This window comes from Gallus gallus, chromosome 26 (genome assembly GCF_016699485.2).
Source record: "Gallus gallus isolate bGalGal1 chromosome 26, bGalGal1.mat.broiler.GRCg7b, whole genome shotgun sequence".
NCBI classification, from domain to species: Eukaryota; Metazoa; Chordata; class Aves; order Galliformes; family Phasianidae; genus Gallus; species Gallus gallus.
In genome coordinates this window covers 3,165,453-3,190,131 of record NC_052557.1, presented here as the reverse complement: position 1 = coordinate 3,190,131, position 24,679 = coordinate 3,165,453, and the positions used below count along the sequence as shown (strand labels likewise).

At 54.9% G+C, this 24,679-nt stretch overlaps 4 protein-coding genes across 7 annotated transcripts in view; 1 reads left to right on the top strand and 3 right to left on the bottom strand.

Moving 5' to 3' along the window:
• Positions 1-38: 38 nt before the first annotated feature.
• On the bottom strand, positions 39-2,916 carry HSD11B1B (hydroxysteroid 11-beta dehydrogenase 1B). Its single transcript, XM_417988.8, has 6 exons — positions 2,754-2,916; positions 2,222-2,352; positions 1,824-1,935; positions 1,526-1,711; positions 1,017-1,160; positions 39-940 (listed from the first exon to the last, which is right to left on the bottom strand). The coding sequence occupies exons 1-6, from the start codon at positions 2,839-2,841 to the stop codon at positions 696-698; spliced, it is 906 nt and encodes a 301-aa protein (XP_417988.2). The 5' UTR covers positions 2,842-2,916; the 3' UTR covers positions 39-695.
• A 1,051-nt stretch (positions 2,917-3,967) lies between these two features.
• HSD11B1A (hydroxysteroid 11-beta dehydrogenase 1A) lies at positions 3,968-8,607 on the bottom strand. Of its 3 annotated transcripts, none has more exons than XM_025143927.3 (6): positions 8,270-8,607; positions 7,501-7,697; positions 6,935-7,046; positions 6,118-6,303; positions 5,314-5,457; positions 3,968-4,617 (listed from the first exon to the last, which is right to left on the bottom strand). In XM_025143927.3, exons 1-6 carry the CDS (start codon positions 8,355-8,357, stop codon positions 4,397-4,399), a joined length of 948 nt encoding a protein of 315 aa, XP_024999695.2. In that variant the 5' UTR covers positions 8,358-8,607; the 3' UTR covers positions 3,968-4,396. The 3 variants fall into 3 exon arrangements, with proteins under 3 accessions (XP_024999695.2, XP_001235138.3, XP_015154534.2); XM_001235137.7 differs by having other exon boundaries at positions 7,567-7,697; XM_015299048.4 differs by lacking the exon at positions 6,935-7,046 and having other exon boundaries at positions 7,560-7,697.
• Positions 8,608-10,457: 1,850 nt separating this feature from the next.
• The window catches only part of LAMB3 (laminin subunit beta 3), a 31,165-nt gene continuing 16,943 nt past the window's right edge, over positions 10,458-24,679 (top strand). The window contains exons 1-4 of one of the 2 annotated variants that reach the window (XM_046904273.1): positions 10,458-10,576; positions 19,013-19,126; positions 19,767-19,837; positions 20,486-20,640. In XM_046904273.1, coding sequence (XP_046760229.1) covers positions 19,789-19,837; positions 20,486-20,640 — 204 coding nt within the window. In that variant the 5' untranslated portion in view covers positions 10,458-10,576; positions 19,013-19,126; positions 19,767-19,788. Of the gene's footprint in view, positions 10,577-19,011; positions 19,127-19,766; positions 19,838-20,485; positions 20,641-24,679 lie in introns of those variants that run through there. The other variant, XM_425827.7, reaches the window with a different exon arrangement.
• Positions 12,798-13,701, bottom strand: G0S2 (G0/G1 switch 2). Its single transcript, NM_001190924.4, has 2 exons — positions 13,622-13,701; positions 12,798-13,416 (listed from the first exon to the last, which is right to left on the bottom strand). The coding sequence occupies exon 2, from the start codon at positions 13,383-13,385 to the stop codon at positions 13,086-13,088; it is 300 nt and encodes a 99-aa protein (NP_001177853.1). The 5' UTR covers positions 13,386-13,416; positions 13,622-13,701; the 3' UTR covers positions 12,798-13,085.

Genomic DNA, 24,679 nt, shown 5'->3' with positions numbered 1-24,679 from the left:
ACTGCAGTGAAAGAGGAACAAAACTCAAACCAGAGGTGTCACAAAGTAACGTGGGATTTATTGCTCGGAAAACCATCGCGGTGTGAAGACCCTCTGTGTGCCTTTGCTGGGTGGTTCGTGGGGGTTGGCCCAAATCCCTGCTCAGGAGGAGCTCAGAGCTCAACCCGTGCAGTTCTGCTTTATAATCTCCTGCAAGCCTCCAGTCTAAATAATTTTATTATTTTTTAAAATATTTAATTGCAACCGGGTCACTGCAGATCTTCACGTAGTGCCACTCTGAATCCCACCATCTTTCCTTTAGAAGCACAAGGCTGTGCTCTACAGGTCCGGTGCCTTCCATATCCATAACCTTTTGACTAACTCCTCCTTGGGGAGGGATGTGGGTGAGGTGCAGCAAAGAGCATGGAGCAGCTGGGGTCTGTGTGCTGCCTGCACCCCCCAGCCCGCTCCTAATTCTGGCCTTGTAGGGCCCTTCTGGGGACCCCCACTGCCTGCTCCTCTTGATTGCGAGGAACCATTTACAGTCAGCATAAATAAAAGACATTTTTGTGTTGTTTCGTAGGCTCCCAATGCCCCATGTTGTGCAGACAGTTCCCAGCCAGGCTGCCTTCAGAAACGTCCCCGGCATTGCTTCAGGGTGGGCTTTTCTGGAGGCACCACTGCCCATGGGGAAGCGTTGGCCACTCAGAGCTGTGCTAATGCCCCGAGCCCTGGGCTGGCGGTGGTCTCTTGATGTTTTCCACCCGCATGTTGTTCCTGATGAGGCCATCCAGAAACTCGGGAGCAAGGTCCCGCAGCAGCAGCGTTGGGGTCACGGTGCTGGCAGGGTAGTGCAGCTCACGCTGGCGCAGGGCCCCACTCCGGATGATCTCCAGCGCACACTCCTCCTTGGGTGCTGGTGCTTCCTTAATGATGTGTGAGACCATCTGCACCGCGTTCTCTGCAGTGATAGAAGGACGGCTGTGTTGCACCGAGTCCACGTTTTTATCTGTGAGCCTCAGTGGTGCCAAGCTTACCTGTGTTAATATAGCCCAAGATGCAGAGCGTGATGGAAACATTGACCTTTTCTATGATGAATTCATGCCTCAGGGAGCTGAAGAATCCTTCCAAGGCAAACTTAGTCGCAGAGTAGGGAGCAACGAAGGGGGAGGCGACTTTACCTGGGTAGAGGCACAGGATCAGAGCTTATCCGTGCTGGGCAGGCACAGGGCTGCACGGCTCTGCCTGCCCCTGCCTTTCCCATAGCTGCAGTTTTGTGGTGCGAGCAATCTACCTTAAATGCTTGAGGGAAGGAAAGAAATGCAGGAATGTTTAAAGCACAGCACATGGCACGAGAGAGCTTTGTTGTGGGCTGCACCGTTCTTGTTTTGCTGCATGTGTACCCATGTACGATAAATGTGTGCGTAATGCATGGTCATGCAAGTAAGCCTGCAGAAGTGCACTGATTGCAATGCATGCACAGAGATGAGCAGGAAGGGCACAGGGCAGGGACATGGCAGGGAAAGACGAACCCTTGTGTGCTCACCTGAAACAGATGAGACCACCACAATGTTGCCCTCACTCTCCTTCAGCATGGGCAGGGCGGACGTGGTCATGGCCACGTAGCTGAGGAAGTTGGTCTCCATGAGCTTCCGCACGTGATCCACGTCCCCGTTGAAGAAGTCAAAAAAGCTGCGGCCGATGTGGTTCAGGATGAGCATGTCGAGGCCTCCTGGAAGCAGAGTGTGTTGGCTGTTGGCAGCCAGCATCTCAGCCCCAGGCCGCATTGTGGTGGCCAGGGTGGCCCCGAAATGTGGCACGGGGTATGGGCGCCTGCTACGCACCCCAGATGTTCTCAGCCTCTTTCACCACCTCCTCAGCAAAGGCTGTGCTCTCCATGGAGCCGCTCACATAGCGGGCAGATGCAGCACCCAGATCCAGGCACTTTTCCACTACCTGGGGACAGTGAGAGAGGCATTGGCCAGGTGTTGGGGGGTGTCTGACAACCCTTCTCCCTTTGCTGGGGGGACATTGCTCAGAGGGACACTTCCTCTGCAATAGCTGAATACCGTGGGGGAAGAAATGCTGTGCTGTCAGCATTGAAAATACAATTTACGGTGATGTGCTGGGGAGCCTGCCTGGAATCTAGCATCCCTGTGAGCATGGGATGGGTGGGTATCTGAGCTCCCGCCTGCCCATGGGGGTCTGCACTGCAGCCATACTCGCAGTGCCTGCTGCCCACCTTCTGCAGCTTGGCCTCCGTTCGCGCCGTGAGCAGCACGTGGGCCCCCATGCGTGCCAGGTGATATGCCATCTGCTCCCCAATGCCACTGCTGGCTCCCGTCACGATCACTCTCTTCCCCCGGAGCATCTCTGGAGGGGATGCAGAGCTCAGGGATGGGCACAGCCTGTACCACACCCCTGTGCACGGCTCCTCTGTGCTGCTGCAGGATGCAGCTGCTGCTGTAGCCCCCAGCCAGGCTCCAGCCCAGCGTGGAGCTGCTCTGCAATTGGCAGGAGTTGACAAAGAAAATGAATAAATATTTACAGCGGTTAACTGCATGTTTCCAAAACAAATCCATTTGCTGAGAGCAAGAATGTGAGCCTGGCAGACCCACACACAACCCCATGAGCTCCTCCTGCGTGGGGAGGAGGGCTCCCACCGCCTGCACCTTCTGTGCTCTGCTTTTCAGCTGCTTTGGAGGCCCCCGAGTGGTGCAGGCTGGGCAGCAGCCCAGCTGCCTGGTGCTAAGCGTGCATTTTCAATGACTTACCTTCGCTGAAATTCCCAGGTCCTGAGTAAAAATACACGGCCAGCCCCAACCCCAGCAAGGGGATGAGAACCTTCAGGAACAGCCCCATCCCTCTGCCAGCACTCGGGTGGGAGCAGATGCGTGGCCAGGGAGAGCAATGGCTGCTCTGAGCTGATCCCTGCCCTGTGCGGGTCTGCTGGTGTTTATTTCTTCTGTGCTCCCTGCAGATTAGCAAACATTAACCTAATAGAGGGCGTTGTGCTGGACTTTGGGATGGTTCTTTGCACCCTTCTGTCAACGCCCAGGGTGTTTTCTGAGGCCACCCTGGGAAGCTGCTGCCTGATGGAGCCGTGGGCACGTTGTTTGGTGACTGCTGGTGGGGCTGGGACACCTGTGTCCCCCCAGGTCCCCCCTTTCAGACCTCTCAGCTTTCTCTCTTCCACTTCACATCTAAAACTGAGCCCAATTTTCCCTTCCTTCCTGGTGCCACGAGGGTTTGTTGGTCAGCAGTGACCACTGCGATGCGGGTTCATACAGATACTGGGCAGAACTGGGCTGGCCACGCTGCTGGTTTTGGTTTGTGCTGCGTAACATCACCATTGGCACAGTGCTGACAGCTCCTGTATGGCTCTTAGACACACACAATTGTACTCTCCCTTGAAGAACCCAGTGAGAGGCACAGTGTGAAAGGCACTTCAAGAGCCAAGAGGTGAATAATGAAGATCTTCAGCTTTCACAGGTGTTCTGTGTCAGTGCTCGGAACCTGCCTGGGCAAATGGCAAACTGCCTCACAAGTAATTTTCCCAAAGAGAAATTTAAAGGGCAAAACCTGCTCTGTGCACACAAGGAGAACAGAGGTGCAGCTCCCATCTACCTCTAGAAAGTGAGGGGCAAAACGATCCCGGGGAGTGGCCTGGGGGATTCTCATTTCATCTTGCAGCAGGCAGTGATCAGAAGGGTGGGCACTGATTTTGGGTGGCAGTACCATTCGGGTGCATCAGTGCCAGGGTGAGGGGAGCTGTGTTGCTTTGCTGCAGGCTCGTGCTGAGGTTTTGCCTTCAGTGAGCACTGTGCCTTGCACTGAGCTCATGGCTTAGGGGAGCACCAAAGCAGCACTGTGTGTCTGGGGGCTTTTTGTAGTCAGTGTCTGTGTACCCCAAAGAATTAATTTGGTGAATGGATTTGCATCGAGCTTGGTCTTTAAACTAAATGAAAACCAGGCTAGACTGTTATTCTTCCAATGAAATAATGGTTTATTACAATATTCAATAATCGAAGAAAGGCAAGTCAATGGAGTGATGCCCGTTTGCAGCAGCGTTTAGTAATGAAAAAAGAGATTAAAAACAAAACAACACAAATCCACAGAGCGCACATCAAGGTTAGTAAGCTGCACTTAATAATGTTAGTTACTGCTTTTCCCGGGTCTGGGGAAGGGCACGGCTCCAACCACGATGGCTGCTTCCAAGCACGAAGGGCGCAGCTGCCGGAATCCGCGCTGCCGCCTCCCGCAGCGCAGCCGGGGGTCGCAGCCGGGGGTCCCAGCCGGCTCCTCTCGGAGCGAGGCGGTTATTAAAGGTAACTGACGGGGAGGGCTGCAGGCACGGCTGCGGCCAGCAGAGGCGGCTGTCGGCCCGGCGGTGCCGTTGCCCGCAGCTCGGCACGGCTCATGCCGCCCGCAGCCGCTCGGGGCGGTAGCGCTGCCGCACCAGCAGATCCAGCAGCTCGGCGGCCCAATCCCGCAGCAGCAGCGGCAGTTTGGTGGATGCGTAGCGGTAATACACCTCGCGCTGGCGCAGGGTTCCTCCCTTGATGATCTCCAGGGCGCACTCCTCTTTGGGAGCCGGGGACATCAGGAGAACGTCGGCGGCCGCACGCATGGCGTTCTCTAGTCGAGGAACGAGAGAGGTTTCAGTCGGGCTGCCCTCTGGTTGCCCTCCCCCTGGGTTTGCCTGCAATGAGCAAGCTGGGGGGCTGAGGGAGGCTGCCTCGTCTATTCCTGCAGTTAGATGTAATGTAAGCACTGGAAAGCAGAAGCAGCTTCAAGTTGCTCCCGTCATCGCTTTCACTCCCATAGCTCACTGCGTCAGATGAGATGAATGGGAGATATGTGGCCAGTGCCTCCACAAGTTCATTGAATTTAGGCTGTCCCAACCTGTGCACAGTGGCTGATTTTCACAGAGTCCATAAGGTTGGAAAAGAGCTCTAAGATCCTCAAGTCCAACCCCACCATCCCCGCTGTGACCGTGTCCCCAAGTGCCACATCTCCACAGCTCTCAACACCTCCAGGGACGGTGACTCCCCAGCCTTGCTGGGCAGCCTCTGCCACTGCCTGACTGCTCCTCCTGAGAGTGAATTTGTCCTAATATCCCACCTGAGTATAGTGCAGGGAAACAAATGGGTCTGGAGGCTGTTTTTTGGTGGAAGAGAGGTAGGAACCCACTGAGAGCAGAGGCGATGCTGCACTCACTCCCACTACAGCAGGAAAAGCAGCACTGGATGTGGGGGCACAGGAGGGGAGGGCACGAAGCTGGGAGCGCCATGCTCAGTTCCCGGGCAGCCAGATAGCACGGATGGAGCTTACCAGTGTCAATGAAGCCAAGGATGCAGAGTGTGATGGAAACGTTAACGCTCTGGATGTTGAATTCCTGCCTCAGGGAGCTGAAAAATCCATCCAGGGCAAACTTAGTTGCAGAGTAGGGGACCGTAAAGGGAAACCCAACTTTACCTGGACACAGAGTGAAGTTCCATTAAAGCATGGAAAGCCGCACCACATAAGCCTCTGTTTTGCGCTTCATCAGACAAAGGATTTTAGCCAAAGAGAGTTTACTGTTAGGGGAAACGTCACCCTGGCACCTGAGCAGCAGCACTGCACAGCATTCCTGTCAGCCTCCGGCTCTGTTACAGTCTGAAGCCCAGCAGCACGTCTCACAGCTCTGCTCAGGTGTGAGCAACAGGCAGCGGCCATGGAGCAAATTTTAATCTCCTGCCTTTGGGTGCTGAGCGGAGCCGATCCCCAGCAGTGCAGCTGCTGTTAATTTAATCTCCTGACTTAGCAGAAATGTATTAGAACAGGCTCTGCAAACATTTGCAGGATCTTGACCTGGCAAACCACAACGGACCGTCAGAGGAACGGTGCAGTGAGAAAGGACGGCGTTTCCCCTTTTCTTTGTAGGACTGGAGCTACATAAGCTCCGCTGCACCGCTGGGTGTGGGGTTTAATCACCAGGCTCCTCGGGGAGCAAGGTGGGGCAGTGGGATTGCATCAGAACACTGAGAAATGCGAAAAAGACCTGAAGACTGTGGCTGCTGCCTCCTCTGAGGTGCCCGTGCTTCTTACAAAAACCAGCCCATGGAATCCCATGTCCCAGACCTCGCTCCCACTCACCTGCCATGGAGGAGACCACCACGATGCTGCCCCCGCTCCGCTTCAGCATGGGTAGGGCAGAGACTGTCATGGCCACGTAGCTCAGGAAGTTGATGTTCAGGAGCTTCTGGACGTGCCCAACATCCCCATCGAAGTAATTGAAGTACGACTTGCCGACGTGGTTAAGAATCAGCATGTCGAGGCCTCCTGGAAGCAGAGAAGTGGGCGTTAGTTTGGGGTGGGAGGGGGCTGCTGTGGGCAGGATGGAGCCCTTCTTGACAGCAGAACCAATGCAACCAGAATGTTTTGGGGTCAGTGTCATTTGGGGTTGGTTTTTTGGGTCTGCCATCTCTGGAGCTGGGACAGCCTGGATGGTGGCTGCCAATAGAAACATGCTGGACTCATCTAACTCATCCCAGATGAGAGCTGTTGTGACTTCCTCTCCCCCCCCCTACCCCAGTTTGAAACACAAATAACACTGCATAAGGGAGATTGCTCCTGAGCTATCTGGGCCCATTTTGGGAGGGGGAGGCACAGCACTGAGCTGAGCACTGCCATTCTGCAGTGATGACCCATGAGCTCAACAGCGATGCTGCTGTGAGCTGCTGCATGCCTTCACCCCCGGTAGCAGCAGTGATGAAACCCAGAATTGTGGTATCAGGACAGGATGTTACGAGGGCACGGGGATGAAATTCAGAGGGCAGTTTAGGCTCTGCCGGAGCGATGCAGGCTGGGCTGCAGGGTGCAGGATTAGGGGAAACCTCTTCCCATCCCCACTTCTTTTTGCTTTTTCAGTGCACAGTTAACAAAGCAGCGTTCTGGGGAGCTGCAGACATACCCAGTTCGGCCTCGGCCACCTCCACGAGCTGCCGGGTGGTGGCCATGTCCTCCATGCTGCCGCTGACCAGCCGTGCTGAGCCGGCCCCCAGCGCCCGGCACCGCTCCACCACCTGCGATGCAACGCGGTGCATCAGGCCCTGCAAGCTGGGGGCTGCGCTCACCAAAACACGCCCCAGCCCCCCAAACCTCACTGCAGGGTTTCTGGGAGCCTCTGAATCTCTCGGGCTCCCTTTGAAGTTTATTCCTTTGGTGAATGCGTGGCCCAAGGCGGTTTGGCTCCTTATCGGTGCAGTCTGTGCTGGAATTGCGTGTGTAGGGTGAGCGGGAGCTGATAGATCACTGCAGTGGAATGAGGGTGTGTGTGGCTGCAGCCTGTGCATATGGAGACGTGTACTTCGTCGAGCAATTCAAACATCACAGGGCGTGCAGTGCGTGCCTGCAGGAGGGCCATTTCTGTGCATGCAGGAGCTCTGGAGAGCGTAACTTTGCACACCCGTGAGCAGAACTGCACACATCTGCTGTCTGTGCCTCTGCAGTTCTGTGCGCCCGTATCTACGTATGTACCTGTGATGTGAGGTTGGCCTTCCTGTGTTTGTGTGTGCATGTGTGAGTGCCCAGCTTGCCATTTACTTGCTGCAGCTTCGCCTCCGTCCGCGCTGTGACCAGGACGTGGGCTCCCATCCGTGCCAGGTGATACGCCATCTGCTCCCCGATGCCGGTGCTCGCTCCAGTGACGATCACACGCTTCCCTTTCAGCATCTCTGGGGACCAAGGCACAGGGATTTAATTTATCCGAACCCTATTTGAAAAGAAAATGAAGTCCCCTAATGCCTTCAAGTAGCAGTGAATGGCGAGCTGAATGCAGATCTTCGTGCTCTGTCCCGCGCATCCTCTCCCTCCCCTGGAACTGCTGTACCCAGGAGCAGCTGCAGCTTGAACTGTCCATAGCAGCACAGTTCTTGGCTCCTTCAGCAGCTTTTCACACGTCAGGACGCAACTTACAAACACCCCGGCTATTCTGCAGTGAAAAACACCCCATGAGTGCATGCTGCAGAACTTAACATCCAACATTTAAAAACCGTGTCTGGAAACCTCAGTTTGCGCTCGAATGCAAAGTGCTCAAAGCCTTCTTTGCTTCAGGATCCCCTGCCTCCCTGCTCCCCCGGGAGCTGCGTGTTGCTTCTTCCATTTGAGTCCAGATCTCTGCTAAAGCTGCGCTCCGTCCTCAGCCCTGCCACAAAGGCTTGGTCCAACCTCTGCACATCTCCGTGCCAAACGCTCAGATGTGGCTTTTAAGATTTTGCTTAAGGACAGATTCCCTTTCGATACTCACCAGGTCTGAAATTCTCCCTCGACGAATAAAAACAGAAGGCCAAAACCAGTCCCAAAACGGGGATGAGAATCTTTTGCAACAAACCCATCGTAGGAAATAGAGCAGGAAGAGAAAGGAGGAAAACAACCTCTGCAGAGCTGCTCCCAAAGGCAGCAGCGATGCCAATCCTTCAAAACCTGTTGGTGCGGGAGCCGCGGCTCCCAAAGCCCTGGGAAGTCACAGTGGGGTTGGTGAGAGAAGCAAACGCTTCGATCTGCTCCCACGGAGCCGGGCAGCCGTGGCCTAACTGGCGGTGCTGCTGCGGGCTCTGCCCGGCTCTGTTCATATTTCCTGTCCCTACGTTAAAATGCAGAATTTTGCACAACACCCTGGAAGAGGTGTGTCCTTGCTGAACAGCATCAAGTTTCACTCGGAGAACATCAGAGGCAGAGTGCTGCAGGTGGCCGGGGCTCCTCTCGAATGCCCGCTGGCTCTGGATGCGCGCAGCTGCAGCACCCATCTGGAAGGGACCCTCCACGCAGGGCAGCGCCACTCTGCATCCCAAGGAGGAAACCACAGAGGTGACGTTTGCTTTTTCACCTCCCCCTGCTCCCGAGGGCCGAGCTGAACCCCCTCAAGGCTGCACCCCTGACTCCAAGGGGAGCACCGAGAGGTCTGCGGCCAAGCACTGAGTGTTGTGTTTTCTGCAGAGAAGTCACATCCTCGTGCTGCCTGCTTGGAGCGCCGCGGGAGCTTTGCTGTTATTTGTAAGGGAATGCAGTCCAAGGGAAAAGCACGTCACATCCGCTCCTTTGCTACGTCCAGGCAGCAGCACACCCAGTGCCACTGATGGTATGAGAGGGCTGGGAGCTGCCCTGCAGAGCACTGATACTGCTGCAGGAGGTGGGCACTGTGCGCTCCCTGCAGCCTTCGCTGCTCCCAGTTCTGCTCTTTTACTTCAGACCCAACTTTGCCCCAATAAGAGTCACTTCACCCACATTTGGTCCGATAGCAGTGCTGCAGGAGCTCTGCCCCTTCCCAAGTCCCTTTGCTTTGAACTCAGGTTGTGATCATGGGGCACTCATCTCATTCCTGGGCTTGAGAAAACAGCCCTCAGCCCTGCCTCGTCCGTGCTGCGAGTGGGGGGAGCTGCTGTTGTAATCTGTTCTTATTACGTAGCATGGGGATATGGTGGTAAGCAATAGCTGCCGGCCTTGGTGTGGATGCTGCAGACCCCAGCTGTGGTCAGCTGCCTGTGGGGACTTTTCCTCCCCCCCCCATCACCTGGCATCGCTGCGCCTCACTCCCACTCAGAGCTTTTTCTGGGTTTGTTTTGCTTCAGAACTTGTTTTTAACCTCTTCTGGAGGGCGGGGAGCGAAGAAAGTGAGAGGAGGGCAGGGAGGCTGCGGAGGCATTTTCTGATCCCAGGCTCTGAACTCAGCCCATGGAGCTGCTTCTGGCTGCACAGCTGCCAGACCCTCATAGGGAGCACTGCAAAGGGAGCAGCTCTGCCTGAACCCTCCTGCCTGCTCCCTCCTGCTGCACGTCCCTCCTGCATCACCCAGCCCCTTGCAGCCGTGTTTTCCAGCACAGGGACTGAGGCAGGCTCCTGCATGCACCGTGGGGACTCAGAGGCACTTGGCAGGAACTGGAATACAGCTTTTTTCCCTCCCTTTTGAGGGATATTTGGCTGCTTTTAACCCATTGGCAAATCTTTATTCAGTGTAGAGGATTTAACTTTTCCCCTTGTTTTCCCTTTCTTTTCCCCTCGTTTTCCTTTACCCTGTAGACATGAGGCTCTTCCTTACACCCCGCTCTCCCAGCATTCTTTACCACGAATGCAGGTCTTTCTTTACAGATAGGGCTGTCCCCATTATGTGCTGTGGTGACTGTGGGACAGCTTGGTTTGACTTTGTGCTTGCACTCACCGCTGTTTTAGAGTAAATCCTGTCCAGTTCGAGCCATTTCTAAGCACCGTGTTTATTTCTTTCCTGTGTGACCAAATCAGGGCTTTCTGCCTCCATGCATTGCTTTGGTGCTGCGGCTGCCCTGCGCCTTGGCCACTCTCCATGTTCCTGATGCCCTTGCTGTTGGGTAGGAGAGGATGATATCCTTATCTGGGCCCCTAAATTTAGCCCGGCAGCTCTCAAAACATGCAGAGCCCACACTCCAAATAGCAGGCAAGCGTGCCGAAGACATTCTGCTCGTGCCCTTGAAGCCAATAGCCTGAGCAGGAGGGCTGCTGTGTTCCTGGAGCCCAGCTCTGCCACGAGGACCTGAGCTGCAATCAGATCTCCGTGGCGGTGCTGCCAGGATGGCAGAGGCAGGTAGGTGTCAGATCTTGTGCCAGCTGCAATTTGCCCGAGGACTGAATGCACCAGATCTACGAGGTCAGAGCGAACTGCGTTCAGATAGGTCCTAAAGGAAGCAGAGCAATAGGAATTGACCCTGGGCGGCTCCAGTGATGTGCCGCACCTTGGGCAATGCGTGGCTCTGCTCGAGAGCTTATCCCTCAGTGCTTGGCTTTAACTCAGCCTCGGATGCTCCCTGTGCTGCTTACAGCCGCTTGCCTCGGATGTCCTCGCAGCACTGGCTGTGCAGCACACATCCCACCTGGTTCCTCCCCGCTATATTCCTGGCACAGTTTCCCCCTGCAGTTCACACCTGGGCCACGTGGATGCGTTTTGCTGATCACACGTGGTTGTGGCAGGTGCTGTTGGGGGGTTGTGCCATTGGGTGTCAGGGTGGGGGTTCAGGGGCTCAGGGATGGGGCTGGGAGCCGCCTTGTTGGAGGGGTTTGCTGTGGGGCAAGGACTGGGACGTCTGCCGAAGCACTTTGGTCTGCTGCATTTGGAGAGTCTGCCATTCATCACAGCGATGTTAATGGACTACCAGTCTCCCACGCACACCGAGTTTGTCACCGCGTCGTTCAAAAAGGGCTCTTTATGGTCGTTGCGCATCAGCCATCGATGCTCACCTGACCTGCAGCCCCGGCTGAAGCCCAAAGCGCTGTTGCAGAGGTGGCAGCACACGGCTCAGCCCCACGGACTGGGGGGCAGCGTGTGGGATAGGAGGCAGAGCAGCAGGACACGGCTTTACCGAGTTGGCTGCAGCACCGCCGGCGCGGCGCTTTAGCTGTCTAATCCCGTGAGCTGCCTTAGGAGCAGCTATTTTGATTGTGCCACAAACCTCTTTGCTTTAAGCTCATAAACCCGCGACTGGATAACGGCAGAGAGGCGGCGGAGGGCAGCGGGATGCAGCGGGATGGGGCCGTGGTGTGACAGCACCACGAGGTGAGCCCCAGCACTGCGGGACAGACGCGATCCTCATCTCGGGCTGACCCATGTCGTGATGTTGGCTGTGCTGTGGGGACAGATGAGCAGCTCCACGACGGAGCCCAGCCTGGGGTGTGCTGCAGGCTGCGACCCTCTGCCCTTCTTTGCCTCCAAATTCCCATCGGTGCCAGTGGGGTGCTGGGTCACTTCGCCTCGCCAGACGCCAAAGGGTTTGCCTAAAGCCCAAATCAAATCATTCTCAAAGGCTTTATTTATTTATTTTTTAACTGGACTCTGTTCTTTTTTCCCTCAAGGAAAAGGCACTTTGCTCTTGGTTCAAAGCCTGAGAAGTTCTGTGTGGATTCTGTCTGGATTCTGATCCCGACCTGCGGCTCGGGGAGGATCTGTGTGCTTGCTGTGGCTGTCAGGCAGTGCGGCTTTGTTTTCCAGCCCCTCCTGCTGCTTGTAACAGCTGTTTGCTTATAGCTCCCAGTTTCTATGCATGCCCCTATCCTTGCCCCACCGCCTTTGGCACTGAGCAAACAGATGGATTTTATGCCCCTGCCCTGACTGTCGAGGATGATTTCTCCACTGCTTTGTTGCACGGTCAGAATCTTTCAGCTGCAGTTCTCCGCAGAGTTTAACATTAGAGACATAGCAAGGATCTGTAGTGCTCAGAACTAACTCTGGGATGGTTTCAAACAGGTGAAGGCTCTCTAAGGATGCTGGCAGCGCTCAGATCCCTGTTTCTACCGCTCCCACTGTGCTGTTGTGTCTGCCCACGCAGCAGCTTTTCCATTTGTGACACGGGGAGCAAACGCTGTTTCCACAATCAGGTGTCAGGCTCAGGAAGGATCCCAGCCAAAGCAGAGCATTGGTTTTAGCTGTGCTGTGCCCATAGCCCGTTGGAGGGCTGTGGGGGATGGACAGGTTTTTCAGCAGCTCTGGGTACACTTGGACATGGCATTGCCCTGAATCTATGCCATCAAACCCGGATAACCCCGGAAGGAGCATCCCCACCTCCAGCTTTGGGAACGTGGCTTCTGAGCCAACTCCTCCCCACACAGTGACCCATTTTTGGAATGCAGCAGCTACATGAGTTGGGCAACTCCAACACTCTGCCCTGAGCTGCTGGACCAGGGGAAGGAGCTCTACGGATAGGGTTGGTTTACTGCCCACAGGCGTTCATGAAGGGGCCGGAGGCTCCTGCAGAGCACAAACAAAACTCATCTGCAAACCCGTCCATGAAATGAATGCAGCTAGAGAGCACTGGTACCATAGAAAATATTTATTGACTTTGCAAAATGTTGTAAAACGCATCTGTAGTAAAAATAAGAAACCACGCCGTGCATCTTGCACATTTTTATACCAACAAAAGGTATTTTTTCCTACTGCTGCACAGCAGCAAATAAAACCGTTCCTTTCTTTCAAGTCCTGCACTTCGCAGCCTCCACATTCAGCCGAACCTTCATCCTTCCCACTGGAACCACCATCGCTGGGACCACCACCTCCGGGGACATCGGGGCAGCAGAGCCGTGTGCTGGGCTGAGCACGGGGTCCCTTAGGATGCATGCTGCCTGGTCACCACCCCCCGCTGCACCGCTGACGACTTCTTGCTCTGCTCCAACACCAAATCCTCCCGCTTCCGAGGAAGCGCTGGCTCTCGAGATGGGCTCGGTCTCTTCTCCTCCTCTATATTCCCTTCGGAGGTGAAAGGGCTGCACACTGCCTCCACCAGACCGATGACCACGCCGAAGAACGCCAGCACGCTGCCCAGCACGTACAGCTTCACCATCTTCCTGTTGGGCTTCTGGCTGAGCATCTCTTTGGCGAAGGGGATCAGCTCGTGCATGGTTTCCATCTCTGCACAGCAGCGGAGGAAGAGCTCCGTTCTGCAGGAGGAGAGCAAGAGAGGGGCACGTTAGTGTAGCTCAGCGCTCACCCCGTAGCAGATTACGTTCAAATGGAGATTTCTGGCTTTTGCCAGAGGCTGCCTTAAGGATCGGGACCGGGACCAGGACCGGGACCAGGACCAGGACCAGGACCAGGACCCGCACCCCGCGCCGTCCCAGCACCGCTCCCGGCGCTCCCCCTTACCTGAGGCCGCGGTGCGGTTGCGGTGCCGTTGCGGCGCTCAGCTCTTTCGCCCCGCACAGCGCTGCCCGCGGCTCCGCCCGGCTCTGCCCGCTGCCCGCAGCAGCCGCCTTATATCGGCGCCGGGGGCGGGCGGTGCCGGGGGGGGGCGGGCACGCTGCGAGTGCGGGCTGCCCCCCTCTTCCCCCCACCCCGGCCTTGGCTGCGGTCCTGGACGGCCTAAAAAAAACCGTTTTTTTTTTAATCTACAAAACTTTTCCTCCCCCCCCCTCCTCCCACCCGGTCTCGTTTCACAGCGGGACGGCTTCTGTGAGCGTTGCAATGCAGCTCTGCGGTTGCTTCTGTAAGGAATGTGCTTAGGATGTATATTATATAGGTTTATTGAGCTCTAGTGCTCGGGGGTGGGAGGGTCCAAGGTGTCAGTAGTGCTTAATCTGCGAGCTGGTGTAAGGATGTAAGGTGTTGTATGGGGAGGTGGGGTGTTGGATTCAGCAGTGCTGATGTTTTCATGCTGCCCATTTTCACAGTGAATTCATAGAATCATAGAACGGCCTGGGTTGAAAAGGACCACAATGATCATCTCGTTTCAAACCCCTCTGCTATGGGCAGGTCACCAACCAGCAGCCCAGGCTGCCCAGAGCCACATCCAGCCTGGGAATTGGGTACAACCATCCGGGTACAGCCCGACAGATGTGACCCGGGATGGGATGCAGGCACTTTAAAGACTACTGCAGGTTGGCAAAGGGACCCATGAACAGCTGTGAGATGCAGTGTGTGGCAGCACCTTGATTTGTTCAAATAAGGGAATAACTGGCAATGACACCAGCAGTGAAAGCTATGGGCTGCTTGTTAGATCACACTGCGTCCTTCTCTCTATGCTCGATGCTGAAACTCGGTAGCACCCTGCTGTAATTTTAACCTCCCTTATGATTCACACAAAGAACAGCGTATTTCCTTACAGGGGAAAAAAAAGAGCACAGCACTGTCACACTGCTTCCTTGGCTCGCTGCCCGAGAGTGTTGCATCAATATCATGCAGTGCATTACATCAGCTGCACCGCTGGCTCTGCTGGTGCACGTATGCAGTGTCCCAGCTGTGCCCTGCGGTTGGTAACTCCTGCTCTGCAGAGCTGAGGTGGTGGGAAGGGCACTGCTGGAGCAGTGTGTGGTGTATGCAGTGTGAGCTGCTGCAGGAGGAGGTGCTGATAAAGGGGTAAAGCCCAGAGGGAGCCACGGTGAGAGGTGGAGGAATCTCCTGGGGTGGGAAAGACAGAGACCCCGCGCCATCTGGGAACGGCTGGAGCTTGTGTTCTGTCCTTATCCTGGATGACCTGAACGCCTTCCCTTCTGAAAAACTGCTCTGTGAGGCAGCGTTGCCCAAATTATGGCCTCAAATCACCAGTCTGGCTCATGGTTAAAGGAACCCAAAGTCTTGCTCACATCGCCAAGCCTGTTTGCAGTCCATGTGCTGCTTTCCTCCCCTTCCTTCCTGGCACACCTGGTGTGCGACTCACTGCCCTCGTGAGGGCTGGTGGCAGGCAGATGCTGGGCTGCTCAGAAAGGAAAGCATTGGGTGCATTGGTTTTGTTCCCTCTTCCTCCTTGCTGAGCTGGACCCTGGGCTGTGTGAGCAGTGAGTCAGCCCTGTGCTCACATCCCACACGTAGAGGGGAGCGCAGCCGTCCCCGCGGTGCTGCTGGGAAGTGCTGCAGGGGAAATTTGGGGAGGTTTTTTTCTTCTTGCAAGTTCTGAATGCACTTAGGAAATTTTATTGCAAGACTGGCTGTAAAAGTTGCTGAAGAGGCTATTCCTCATTACTGTCTATTTTTTTTTTTCCCCTTCTTAAAATAAAGTCCTTATCTTCTCTGCCAAGTTGGCAGCAAAGGTTGCAGCCAATTCTTCGGTTCGAGCCACGTTTTTCCACTCTGCAGCTCTTTGAAAAACGAGCACTGCAGAAAAGATAGCAGGAGGAGACAGCAATTAGACAGGGCAAGTTCAAGGTCGTGCTCCTGCCCAGGGTGGGCTCTGCTCCCACTGCTGCAACCTGCAGGACGGAGCGGGGTGCAATCCCAGGCACAAAGGTCAGTGTGGAGGGTCTGAGCGGTGCCACTCAGCTTAAAAAGTACGAAGTTGAAAAGAAAAGCAACAAAACAAAGCAGGCAGCATTGTTTTGCCTCCCGAACGCGGGAGCTCTGTGTTCATAAAATGCAGGAGGAGATGTCTGCAATCACGCTGTGCTGATACCTGGAGCTGCAGGAGCTCGGGGTGGTGGTTTGGGTACCTGAGTGGCTGATGATCACCTGCAAACACCTCTGCTGGCAGCACGGTGCTGATTTAATTAAATAATATTTAATTCAGTGTTGTTTGGAGCTGCGGTAACCACATCTATGCAGTCTCGTTGTGTGGACATTTAAATTGGATTAAGAGTGGATAAAAAGATTAATGATTCACATTAAATTAGACTAATTTTAGCCGGTTCCTAATCTTATTTAGGAGAGTCTGCACAGGGAGGTTGTCAGGTTTAATTGCAATTTTGATTAAAGCGGGCATTATAGCTGGGAAAACGATAGGAGTTGAACGTCATCGGGAGGAAGAGCTCTGCAGGGCAGTGTAAGCACTGAGGCTTAACCCAAATCCCATGGTGTGAAGGGGGGGCATGTGGCGGCTGGGGAGGGGATGCCCTGAGCGTGGCCATGTGCTGAGCTCAAACGCTTCTGGGTTTGGTCTGTGACAGTGCAAAGAGGGAAGAAATTGTGGTGTTTACCGTAGTGGGGTCATGGCATGCACTACTGGTGTCCCTGATCTGTAGGGAGGGACAAAGTGGCCATTGGGAGCAGAACACAGTGTGACTTCTGCAGCCACCACCCGCAGTGCCAGAGGGGACACAGCTCAGAGAGCGCCTGCCTCTATTGCAGACCTTCTGCCATTGATGAATGAGGGTGTGCCAAGGTCTCACTGCCCAGCAGTGTCCCTCTCTGCTCCTCTGCCTCAGCCTCACTGCCTCTTAGTGGGACAGTTCCTCTATGGGGACACAGAGGACATGTCAGACCGGAGCAGGAACAGCGTTGGGGCAGTGCCCTGTGCAGGCTGAGCAAAGGCACCGGGGTAATCCTGAACTAGATCTAAACTAGGTCAGTGATTTTTTGGGTTCAAAGTTTTATTTGCTTTCAAACAGCTGTAGGGGTTTCTGGTAATGAGCGGGAATTCCTGAAATGCCCATACACTCAGGACAGTGCTGTCAGCAGTACATGGTGAGGTGGGCAGTGAGCAGCATGCAGCAGCAGCATTCAACTGGGTGAGCTTTCAGCTGTGGCTTCCTCCTTGTAAGAGCCCAAGTCCCACTAAGGCACAGTGCTGATGGGGGTCCCCCACACCAAACCATGTCCCTGAGTACCCAAACCATGTCCCTGAGTACCCACCTGTTTTCTTTCTTACTTACAAATTTGCAGCAGTTATTCTCTAAGTGAGGCTGCTCTTGCTTGAGCTTGCAAAGCCTGGGGCACCGAGGGGCTGTTTGCATTGAAGCTACTGTGGGAAGATGAAGTGAACATCAGCCTCTGTGCTGACCTGGGTCAGTGTGGTCTGGTCAGGGGATAGCTGATACCCCCCAGCACCAGCAGTGAGGACTAAGCAGAGCACAAGCCAACCTGGCTGTCTGTCCCTGCTTTGGGTGTGACTGAAGCAGATGGAAGGGGTGCCCAGCAGCAGACACTCAGCCCAGACTCCCAGGTTGGCTGCATCCAGCACCACCAGGAGCTGTGCAATAGCCCGTGCCCACCGCAGCCCTCCTCTCCTCTCCTCTCCTCTCCTCTCCTCTCCTCTCCTCTCCTCTCCTCTCCTCTCCTCTCCTCTCCTCTCCTCTCCTCTCCTCTCCTCTCCTCTCCTCTCCTCTCCTCTCCTCTCCTCTCCTCTCCTCTCCTCTCCTCTCCTCTCCTCACCAGGGTGGGGGTCAGGGAGGTTTGCTGCAGTTTCTTACAGTGCTCATTAGGTGCTGAGCCCTGGGCTGCATGGGGCTGAGCTGGTGGTCCCTGTGCCCCACCTGGATGAGATGTGCCAGGACGCTGTCTGTGCTCATGGCATGCTTCAGCTCTCAGGTTCTCAGCAAAGTGCTCCGGTGTTCTCCCTGCACACCCCATCCCCCGGCTGGGGCGGAGGAGTTGCTGGGCACAGGAATGCAGCGGCCCCGCATTGCTGAGCGGTGGCTCAGGCGGCACACCCAGCCCTGCTCCTGTACCCGGCACCGCGGGCACACCTCGGCAGGAACCAACCCTGCACACTTCGTAGCCGTAGGGCAGTGTTTTTCCCAGCTCTGTTGCACGCCTTTTCTAGGTGCTCCGCGTGAAGACGGGCAGGCAGCTCCCACCGGCAATGCATCGCGCACAGCTCCGGAGCCACCCGGCGCGGTGTGACAGAGCGCAGGACGCGATGTCGGGCTGAGTCAGTAAAGTAAATAGCACATCTTCCTGCAAGTTGTCCTCGGGGTTGGCTTAGACTGTAAAACAATTGTTAGAACACGAGCATGGGGGCTCGGCGTGGTTTGGGGGATTTGAGGAGGTAAATATGGAGTTTGCACCTCTGCGCTCAGCAGCGCTATGGGTGCCGGAGCTGTGCTTGGCTGCGCGCTGATACAAAGCACCGGTGGCACTGAAGCACAAAGCACAGCAGAGGTCTGCATTACGCCCCAGGCAGGGGAGAAGGGCTGCTCTCGTGGTGACTTTCCCACAGGCTCCCAAGGAGCTGTTAAAGCCACCCTGGTGTGATAAATACGGAGCCTCTTTGGAAATCATGGCACTTCTCTTGGTACCCAAATGAGAATTGTGCTTCTTGGAAAATGTGGCTCTTTGCCTTTTTTTTGGGGGGGGGGGTCACAGCTGGTTAGTTTGCAGCACTGTATTTTTGTAGATTGTGTAAGATGAAGTTGAGAACTACTGTGTGCCTCGAGGGGCTCCACTGCTGGAGACAGGAGAGGTGCATGCTGCAGCCTGCACAGCCCCATCCCTGCTGCAGCTCATCCGTGGGCTGATGCCTGGTGTGTGAATACACGGCACAGCTGCAGCTCACACAGAATCTCCCTGGGCTTTAAATCCCCAGGTCGGGGTGCACCAAACCTGTGCATGAGGGTGGGCACCTCGCCTTGCCGGCCGTGCAGCCTGGCAGTGGGGAGAAGGGGACCGAAGCCCCTGGGTGCATCACCCACCTGAGCCCTGGGCACACCCGGGGCACATCCTGGGGCTGTCGGGATGCGCCTTAAGGCACTCAATGCCATTTCCTGCTGTCACAGCACGAAGTGACGCTGTGGCTGTGTCTGGAGCAGCTCCCCGGAGCTGGGTGGGGATGTCTGCGGTGCCTGAATCACGCCTTTATCGCTGCTACACCCACGGGCACCTCTCTCCCAGGTGAGGCAGCCTCCTGTTAAAAGCCAAACAGGACAGCAGCAGCACTTGGAGCTGATTCCTGACTGCAGGGATCAGCTGCTGGGAACAACGGGGAGAGCCCTCGCCACCAGGCAGGTATGTGGTGGGGACCTGGGGCACCTCAGAGACTGGGAGTGGGGCTCTGGTCACACAGGACAGCAGTAGGGGGAACTTCCTGGAGTAGAGTGTGCTGCTGGCTGCCCAGCTGCCCTAGCAGCTGCACTTAGCAGAGCCCCCTGCCCAGGCTCACAGCCATTGGGATCTTCCAGCTGGAGCTGTGTTAGGCAGCATGCAGCAGGGCCAGGCTGGAGGGCAGCAGCGTGGGGTAGCTGTTGGCTCTTCGGGCACTGCTCGCTGCTGTGTGTGTGCCTGTGGCTTTTTGGAGTCCCCAGAGCCGGGCAGGCAGAAATCGGAGCTCTGCAGACAGCAAGGGGCCATTCTTGCCTGTGTGGTTCACCTCAGCACCAACATAAAGATCCACAGATAGCGCCTGGGGAGGGGACTGCCATGTGCTCGGCTCGGGGGGACCCTGGGCATGTCTCACCTGTGTGGTGAAGGGCTGCGATTCCTTGTGCTCATCTGTTCTAATGTACAGTCTGAGGGGTTCCCTCTACGTTATTCCTGACTTTCACCTGCTGGATCAATTAGAATTAGATAGATAAGGAATGTAAAGTGCCCAAGATGACGCTTAAGATAGTATTCTCTATTTTTGCTTACGCTGCAAATTCCTCTCTAGGTGTGTCCTTGTCCTTGGCGTGATGGAGTCTTGCTGCCAGCTGTGGCTGTGGGCATTATTTGTCCTCCTGGGTAAGGCTCAACATTCCATGTCTCTGAAAAAAACGGGGGAAAGCTGTGTTTGCTGCCTATTGGAAATGACCTTGATCTTTTAATTGGGTTTGTGTATGAGTACTGCAGTGAGTTATATTGCCTAGAGCCTCTGTGTGTGCCATGGTTTAAGCAAGGTGAGTTTATGGATAGCTAAGCTTCTTGCAAAGGAAATTGGATGATTGTGTTTATTAATGAGAAGGGAATGATAGGAAGGTTTTCCCTTTGAGGCTAAGGAGTGTTGCGAGGGTAAGCACTGTATGAGCAGCATTCAGTAGAGATTGGGAGATTGGCATTCAGTAATAGTGCTTTGGGAAAAGGATGCTCTGTGCTGAGCAACGTCCTGCAGGGCCTGTGGGTACATGGAGGGAAACCAGACTGGGCTGCTAAGTACGGTGAGCAGGGAACTGAGCATCCCTGAAACCGAGACGTTGGGATTCTGGAGATGTGTCCTATCAAGAAGAGTTTCAGGAGCAATAGCCACAAGAAGCTATTTTAAGCGCTACGTACTATTAAAAACAAAGGCAATTCAGGGATGAACCCTCATCCTTTCTGGCATGCCCAGGTGTAGCTCTGTCCCAGGCCAACCTTCTGGCTGAGTCACCGTGTGCTCTTCTCCTGCCGTTGCAGCCTGCCCACAGCCAGGGGTAGCACAGTCAGCCTGCTCCCATGGGGCCTGCTACCCCCCTGGGGGGGACCTCCTGCTGGGACGGGGCCAGCACCTGACGGCCTCCTCCACCTGTGGCCTCACCAAGCCTGAGACGTACTGCACACCGCATGGAGAGGTATGTACTGCTCCCTCTGCTCCCCAACCCTGTGTGGAGATGCTGATGCCTTCAGCCGTCCTTCCTACCCTTTACAATGTCTTTGATCTACTTGGGGTGTTTGTCTCTCTCCCTGCATGCTTTGTGTCCCCTCCAGCCCTGGGGTCCTCCTCTGCACCACATCAGGGCAGAGAAGCTGAGCACCAGCAGGGAACAAGCTGTGCAATGGGCAGGACGGAAGCTTTTGCAACCAAAAATCCAAAGCCGTTCAGTCTGCAGCCTCCTTAGCTGTAAGCTAAATTCATTCTTCAATTGTCAGAGATGGGAACATTCCAGGGCTTTCACTGGAAGAGCTGCTGAGCGGAGTGGCTGTTTCCAATTAAACGGTGCGGGGGTAGGAAGTGGTGCTCAGAGGATAACAGCTGCAGCTGCATGTTCCCAGGCTCCAAAATCCAAAGTCAGAGCTAATGGCTCATTCTGCAGCATTTTCTGAGCTCTGTGCTCAGGCAGGGGTGATGTCTGTGACGTGAGTGCTTCTTTATACCTCTCTGTGTCAGTCTGGAAATGTGGCTGTGCTGGAGAGCTCAGAAGGGAGAGTGCTCAGTGCAGGGCAGGCGAGGAGCTCCTTGGGAGGCTGCTTGGATGAGGTGCTCAGGAGGAAAGGACACAGCAGTCCTCCATGAGGATGTGCTTTCTGCAGTGAATCCAGCTGGAGTGAGTCAGCTTTCTTCTGTGGAGTACCATGAGCACAGATACTTGTTTGGAGTGGAATGAGTGGGTGAGCTCCCACGGTGGGAGGCAGAGAGGTGGTGGTGGCCTTCAGGTCCCTGAAACATCCAGGTTTTGTATTCCTTGGAGCTTGTCAGTAGAATCAGCACCTTATGCCGATAAGTACTGAGGTTAGAAGGAATTTGGAACGGTTAACATCGGTATGTTGAGCTGGATTCATCACTTCTAGCTTTGAGAATAGGATCTTTGTGTACTTAGTGCCTTTCCTTGGCTGGAATCAGAGACCTTCGTTTCTGTTCTGCAGCTGTGATGGCTGCTACAAGTTGTGAATGCTCCAGCTTCTGTCTTTGGAGACATCCTCCTGCTGAGCATTTCCTAATTAAAGCCAAAATGAGTCTCCCAAACTCACTTTTTCCCCCTATTCTCATCCCATACAGCAGTCAAATACATTCACTGACTCTTCTGACTCTTCTTGTTACATGCCTGGCTCGTGTGTTGGTGCCAAATAGGTACAGATTTGGAGTGGGTTTTGCAATGTCAGCAGAGGGCACGGGATGAGGGGTTGCTGTGGGTGCCGATGCCCGGTGCCAGCTGGCGGGTGTGAGCCGTCTGCCCGCCACCCCGGGGGCTCTTTTGCAATCCTGCTGGGCTGCTCGATTGCACCCCCAGCTCTGCTGTCTGCTCCGGATCCCTCTAACCTTTATTCTTTACACCACCGATTGCTCCATCCCTTGGAGACTCGGGATTGCCATTTATAGTGCAAGGGATTGTGGCCATGATTAGAAAAGTGAGGGGGGGAGGAAACCAAACAGACCAATGGCCTGGCTTGGAAATCACTCAGTGCTCAGGAAATGGCTGTTCAAGGTGGCAGGGAAAGCAAAGGCAAGGGGAAAACTAACAAGAAAAATAGGTGTCCCCGAATTTGATGTCCTAAAGGCACTGATGCATGTGGAAAGACTAAGACAGGTGTGATTCAAGGCTGGTTAGCTCATCTCTCTGTCTGGATGCTATACATAGCACTTTGGTAGCGATGTGGGTAACCGAGGGGAGGCTCTCGGTGTGGTTTTCACATGGATTAGCAGCTCCTGGCCTGGCCACCCCCACCAAGGGCAGCACGAAGGCACTCACCCTGCAGCAACGTGCCCTGGCCTTCATGTTGGGCCGGGCTAATGCTGCTCAGGAGATGCCCGTGTCCTCAGGGCCTGGCAGTGCTTTCAGCTGAAGGGCACATTTAGAACTAGAGAAGAGCTGCAGTTGTAGTACCCAAACCAGTCTGCAAATCACTGTGACAGCTTTTGTTAAAGAATAGGCAAGATAGGGAAAAGGTGGTTTGCCTTCCTCTTGTATCGCTGCTCTGTTTCCCACTTTTTGTGGTGGAGCAGCCTGTGGGCATGTGGCAGTTCTGTGGGTCTTCACACCCTGGCCCTGGGAAACAGGATGTTAAATGTTGTTCACGTGAGGGTTTGTGTCTGCTTGCATTTGCTGTTCGTGGGCATGCGGTGGATGTGAGCAGTATGAGATGGGAATCACCCAGATCCCTGCTCGTGCCATCGTGGCATCCCTCCCCATGGTGCCTAAGCACTGAGTTGGTTTAGGCTGCTCCCAAAAAACACGGGCTGATGCTTGTGAAAGTGAGTGTGCTGTTCTGTCTGCCTTACTGCTACCATCTGATGGTTATACCTGCTTCCACCTGCATGAGCTGACTCGGTGCTGGTCTGAGCCACGCTACCTGCTCCTTTGGGATCCTGGGGTGTGTTGGAATAGGGAAGCTCCCACTGAAACACTCCTGTGCCCTGCAGCTCGTTTGCTTTCCAGACCCCGACCATGAATCAAGCTCAGGTCCTTTACACGGAAAAAATGCCTCCTCGGAGAGAATAATTGTAGTCAAATGGGACTGAGGAGGTCCCCAGGCTCAAAGCAGGGCTTCTGGTGCTGGGTGCTGCTTCACCATGCTGAGGTTTTACACCAAATTATTCCCATTCCTGCCCTGCTGAAGGTATATCAGCAACCACAGGTCGCTGCGCCCCCCACCCCACTACAGCTCTATAGGGTCGCTGCGCCCCCCACCCCACTATAGCTCTATGGGGTCGCTGCACCCCCCCACCCCATGACAGCTCTATAGGATCGCTGCGCCCCCCCCCACCCCATTACAGCTCTATAGGGTCGCTGTGCTCTGTGCTATCACATCCTGCTCTGGCATTCAGACACACCTTGTTCCTGGTGCAGGGACATGTCTCTACCTGTAGCAGTGCACACAGGAAGAAGGCAGCTTCCCACTTTTCTCCTCCTCCATCCCCCGTATCTTTTTTTTGCCACATGAGTGCACATTCCCACATATGCTCTCAGACATCACGTCACCCCTCGCAGACAGAGTCAGAGGCAGCAGGGCCTCTCCAGTGTGTGGGGTGGGGAGCAGCTCGTGCAGCACAGATTTGCAGGCTGTCATCGTGGCAGGCTTTAAGCAAAGCTTTTCTGAAGGGAAATGACGTGAGGACAGACTGGGCGAGGAAAACAGGCGCCCACATGCTTGCTTTCAAGCAGGAGGAATGAAGTTCACTTCCTTAGCCCTCATACCTAAGATGTTTGCCCTGCTGCTGTTCCAGCCCTGCAATCACCTCTGAATTTGGGGTCACCAGCAGCACCAGCCCAAGGGCAGAGTGCTCTGTGCTTTCAGCTCATGGTGCTGCTTCTGACTGGCTCAGCATGGCAATGGCATTGGGGTTTGTGGCTAAAGCACACACCTGTGCTTCAGAATTGAAGTACAGTCCTGTTCTATGACCACAGTTTGCTCACAGGAGGTTTAGTTGCTTCCCATGGAAAGCAGATGGAGCACATCCCTGCTCGGCTGGCCTGGTGTGCAGTGCTGGTGTTAGCAGGGAATTCATGGGGCTGGAAAAGGGGATTGCATAAGAGCTCTGACAGGTGTCTTTGTTCCCAATATAACTTACTCTTGCTGCCAACCCTATTTTTGAATAACGCTCTGTCTCTCTGTATACATCTAAATTCCTCCTGCCCTCCACTCCCCAGATAGAATTGGGACAGCGATCGCTATCGCAATAGGATATTAATTGCATAAGAGACACGAGGCTGCCGCATGGGAGGCTGCCTGCCTGGAGCTGACTGGCACAGTGCTCTGACCCACAGAGCTGTGCTGGCACGGAGCCACCAAGGTCCTGCAGTTCCTAAAGGTCTCTATTTCATGACCGGAGAGCAGCAGCTTCTCATATGTGCAGATGAGTAGCTTCAGTTTATTTCGAGTGATGCACCTCTGCCAGGAGGTTCTATTTTAAGGGCTCTTTACTCATATTAAAATGGCAGCTACAGCTACTTA

Excerpts from the sequence above, each read along its gene's own strand:
- G0S2 (NM_001190924.4), bottom strand. The coding sequence starts at position 13,385 with ATGGAAACCATGCACGAGCTGATCCCCTTCGCCAAAGAGATGCTCAGC.
- HSD11B1B (XM_417988.8), bottom strand. The coding sequence starts at position 2,841 with ATGGGGCTGTTCCTGAAGGTTCTCATCCCCTTGCTGGGGTTGGGGCTG. Across the intron at positions 2,353-2,753 it reads ACCTGGGAATTTCAGCGAAG|AGATGCTCCGGGGGAAGAGA; the intron begins GTAAGTCATTGA and ends CATCCCCTCCAG. Across the intron at positions 1,161-1,525 it reads GGTGGTCTCATCTGTTTCAG|GTAAAGTCGCCTCCCCCTTC; the intron begins GTGAGCACACAA and ends GCCTCTACCCAG.
- HSD11B1A (XM_025143927.3), bottom strand. The coding sequence starts at position 8,357 with ATGGGTTTGTTGCAAAAGATTCTCATCCCCGTTTTGGGACTGGTTTTG. Across the intron at positions 7,698-8,269 it reads GAGGGAGAATTTCAGACCTG|AGATGCTGAAAGGGAAGCGT; the intron begins GTGAGTATCGAA and ends CTTGGTCCCCAG. Across the intron at positions 6,304-6,934 it reads GGTGGCCGAGGCCGAACTGG|GAGGCCTCGACATGCTGATT; the intron begins GTATGTCTGCAG and ends CTCTGCTTCCAG.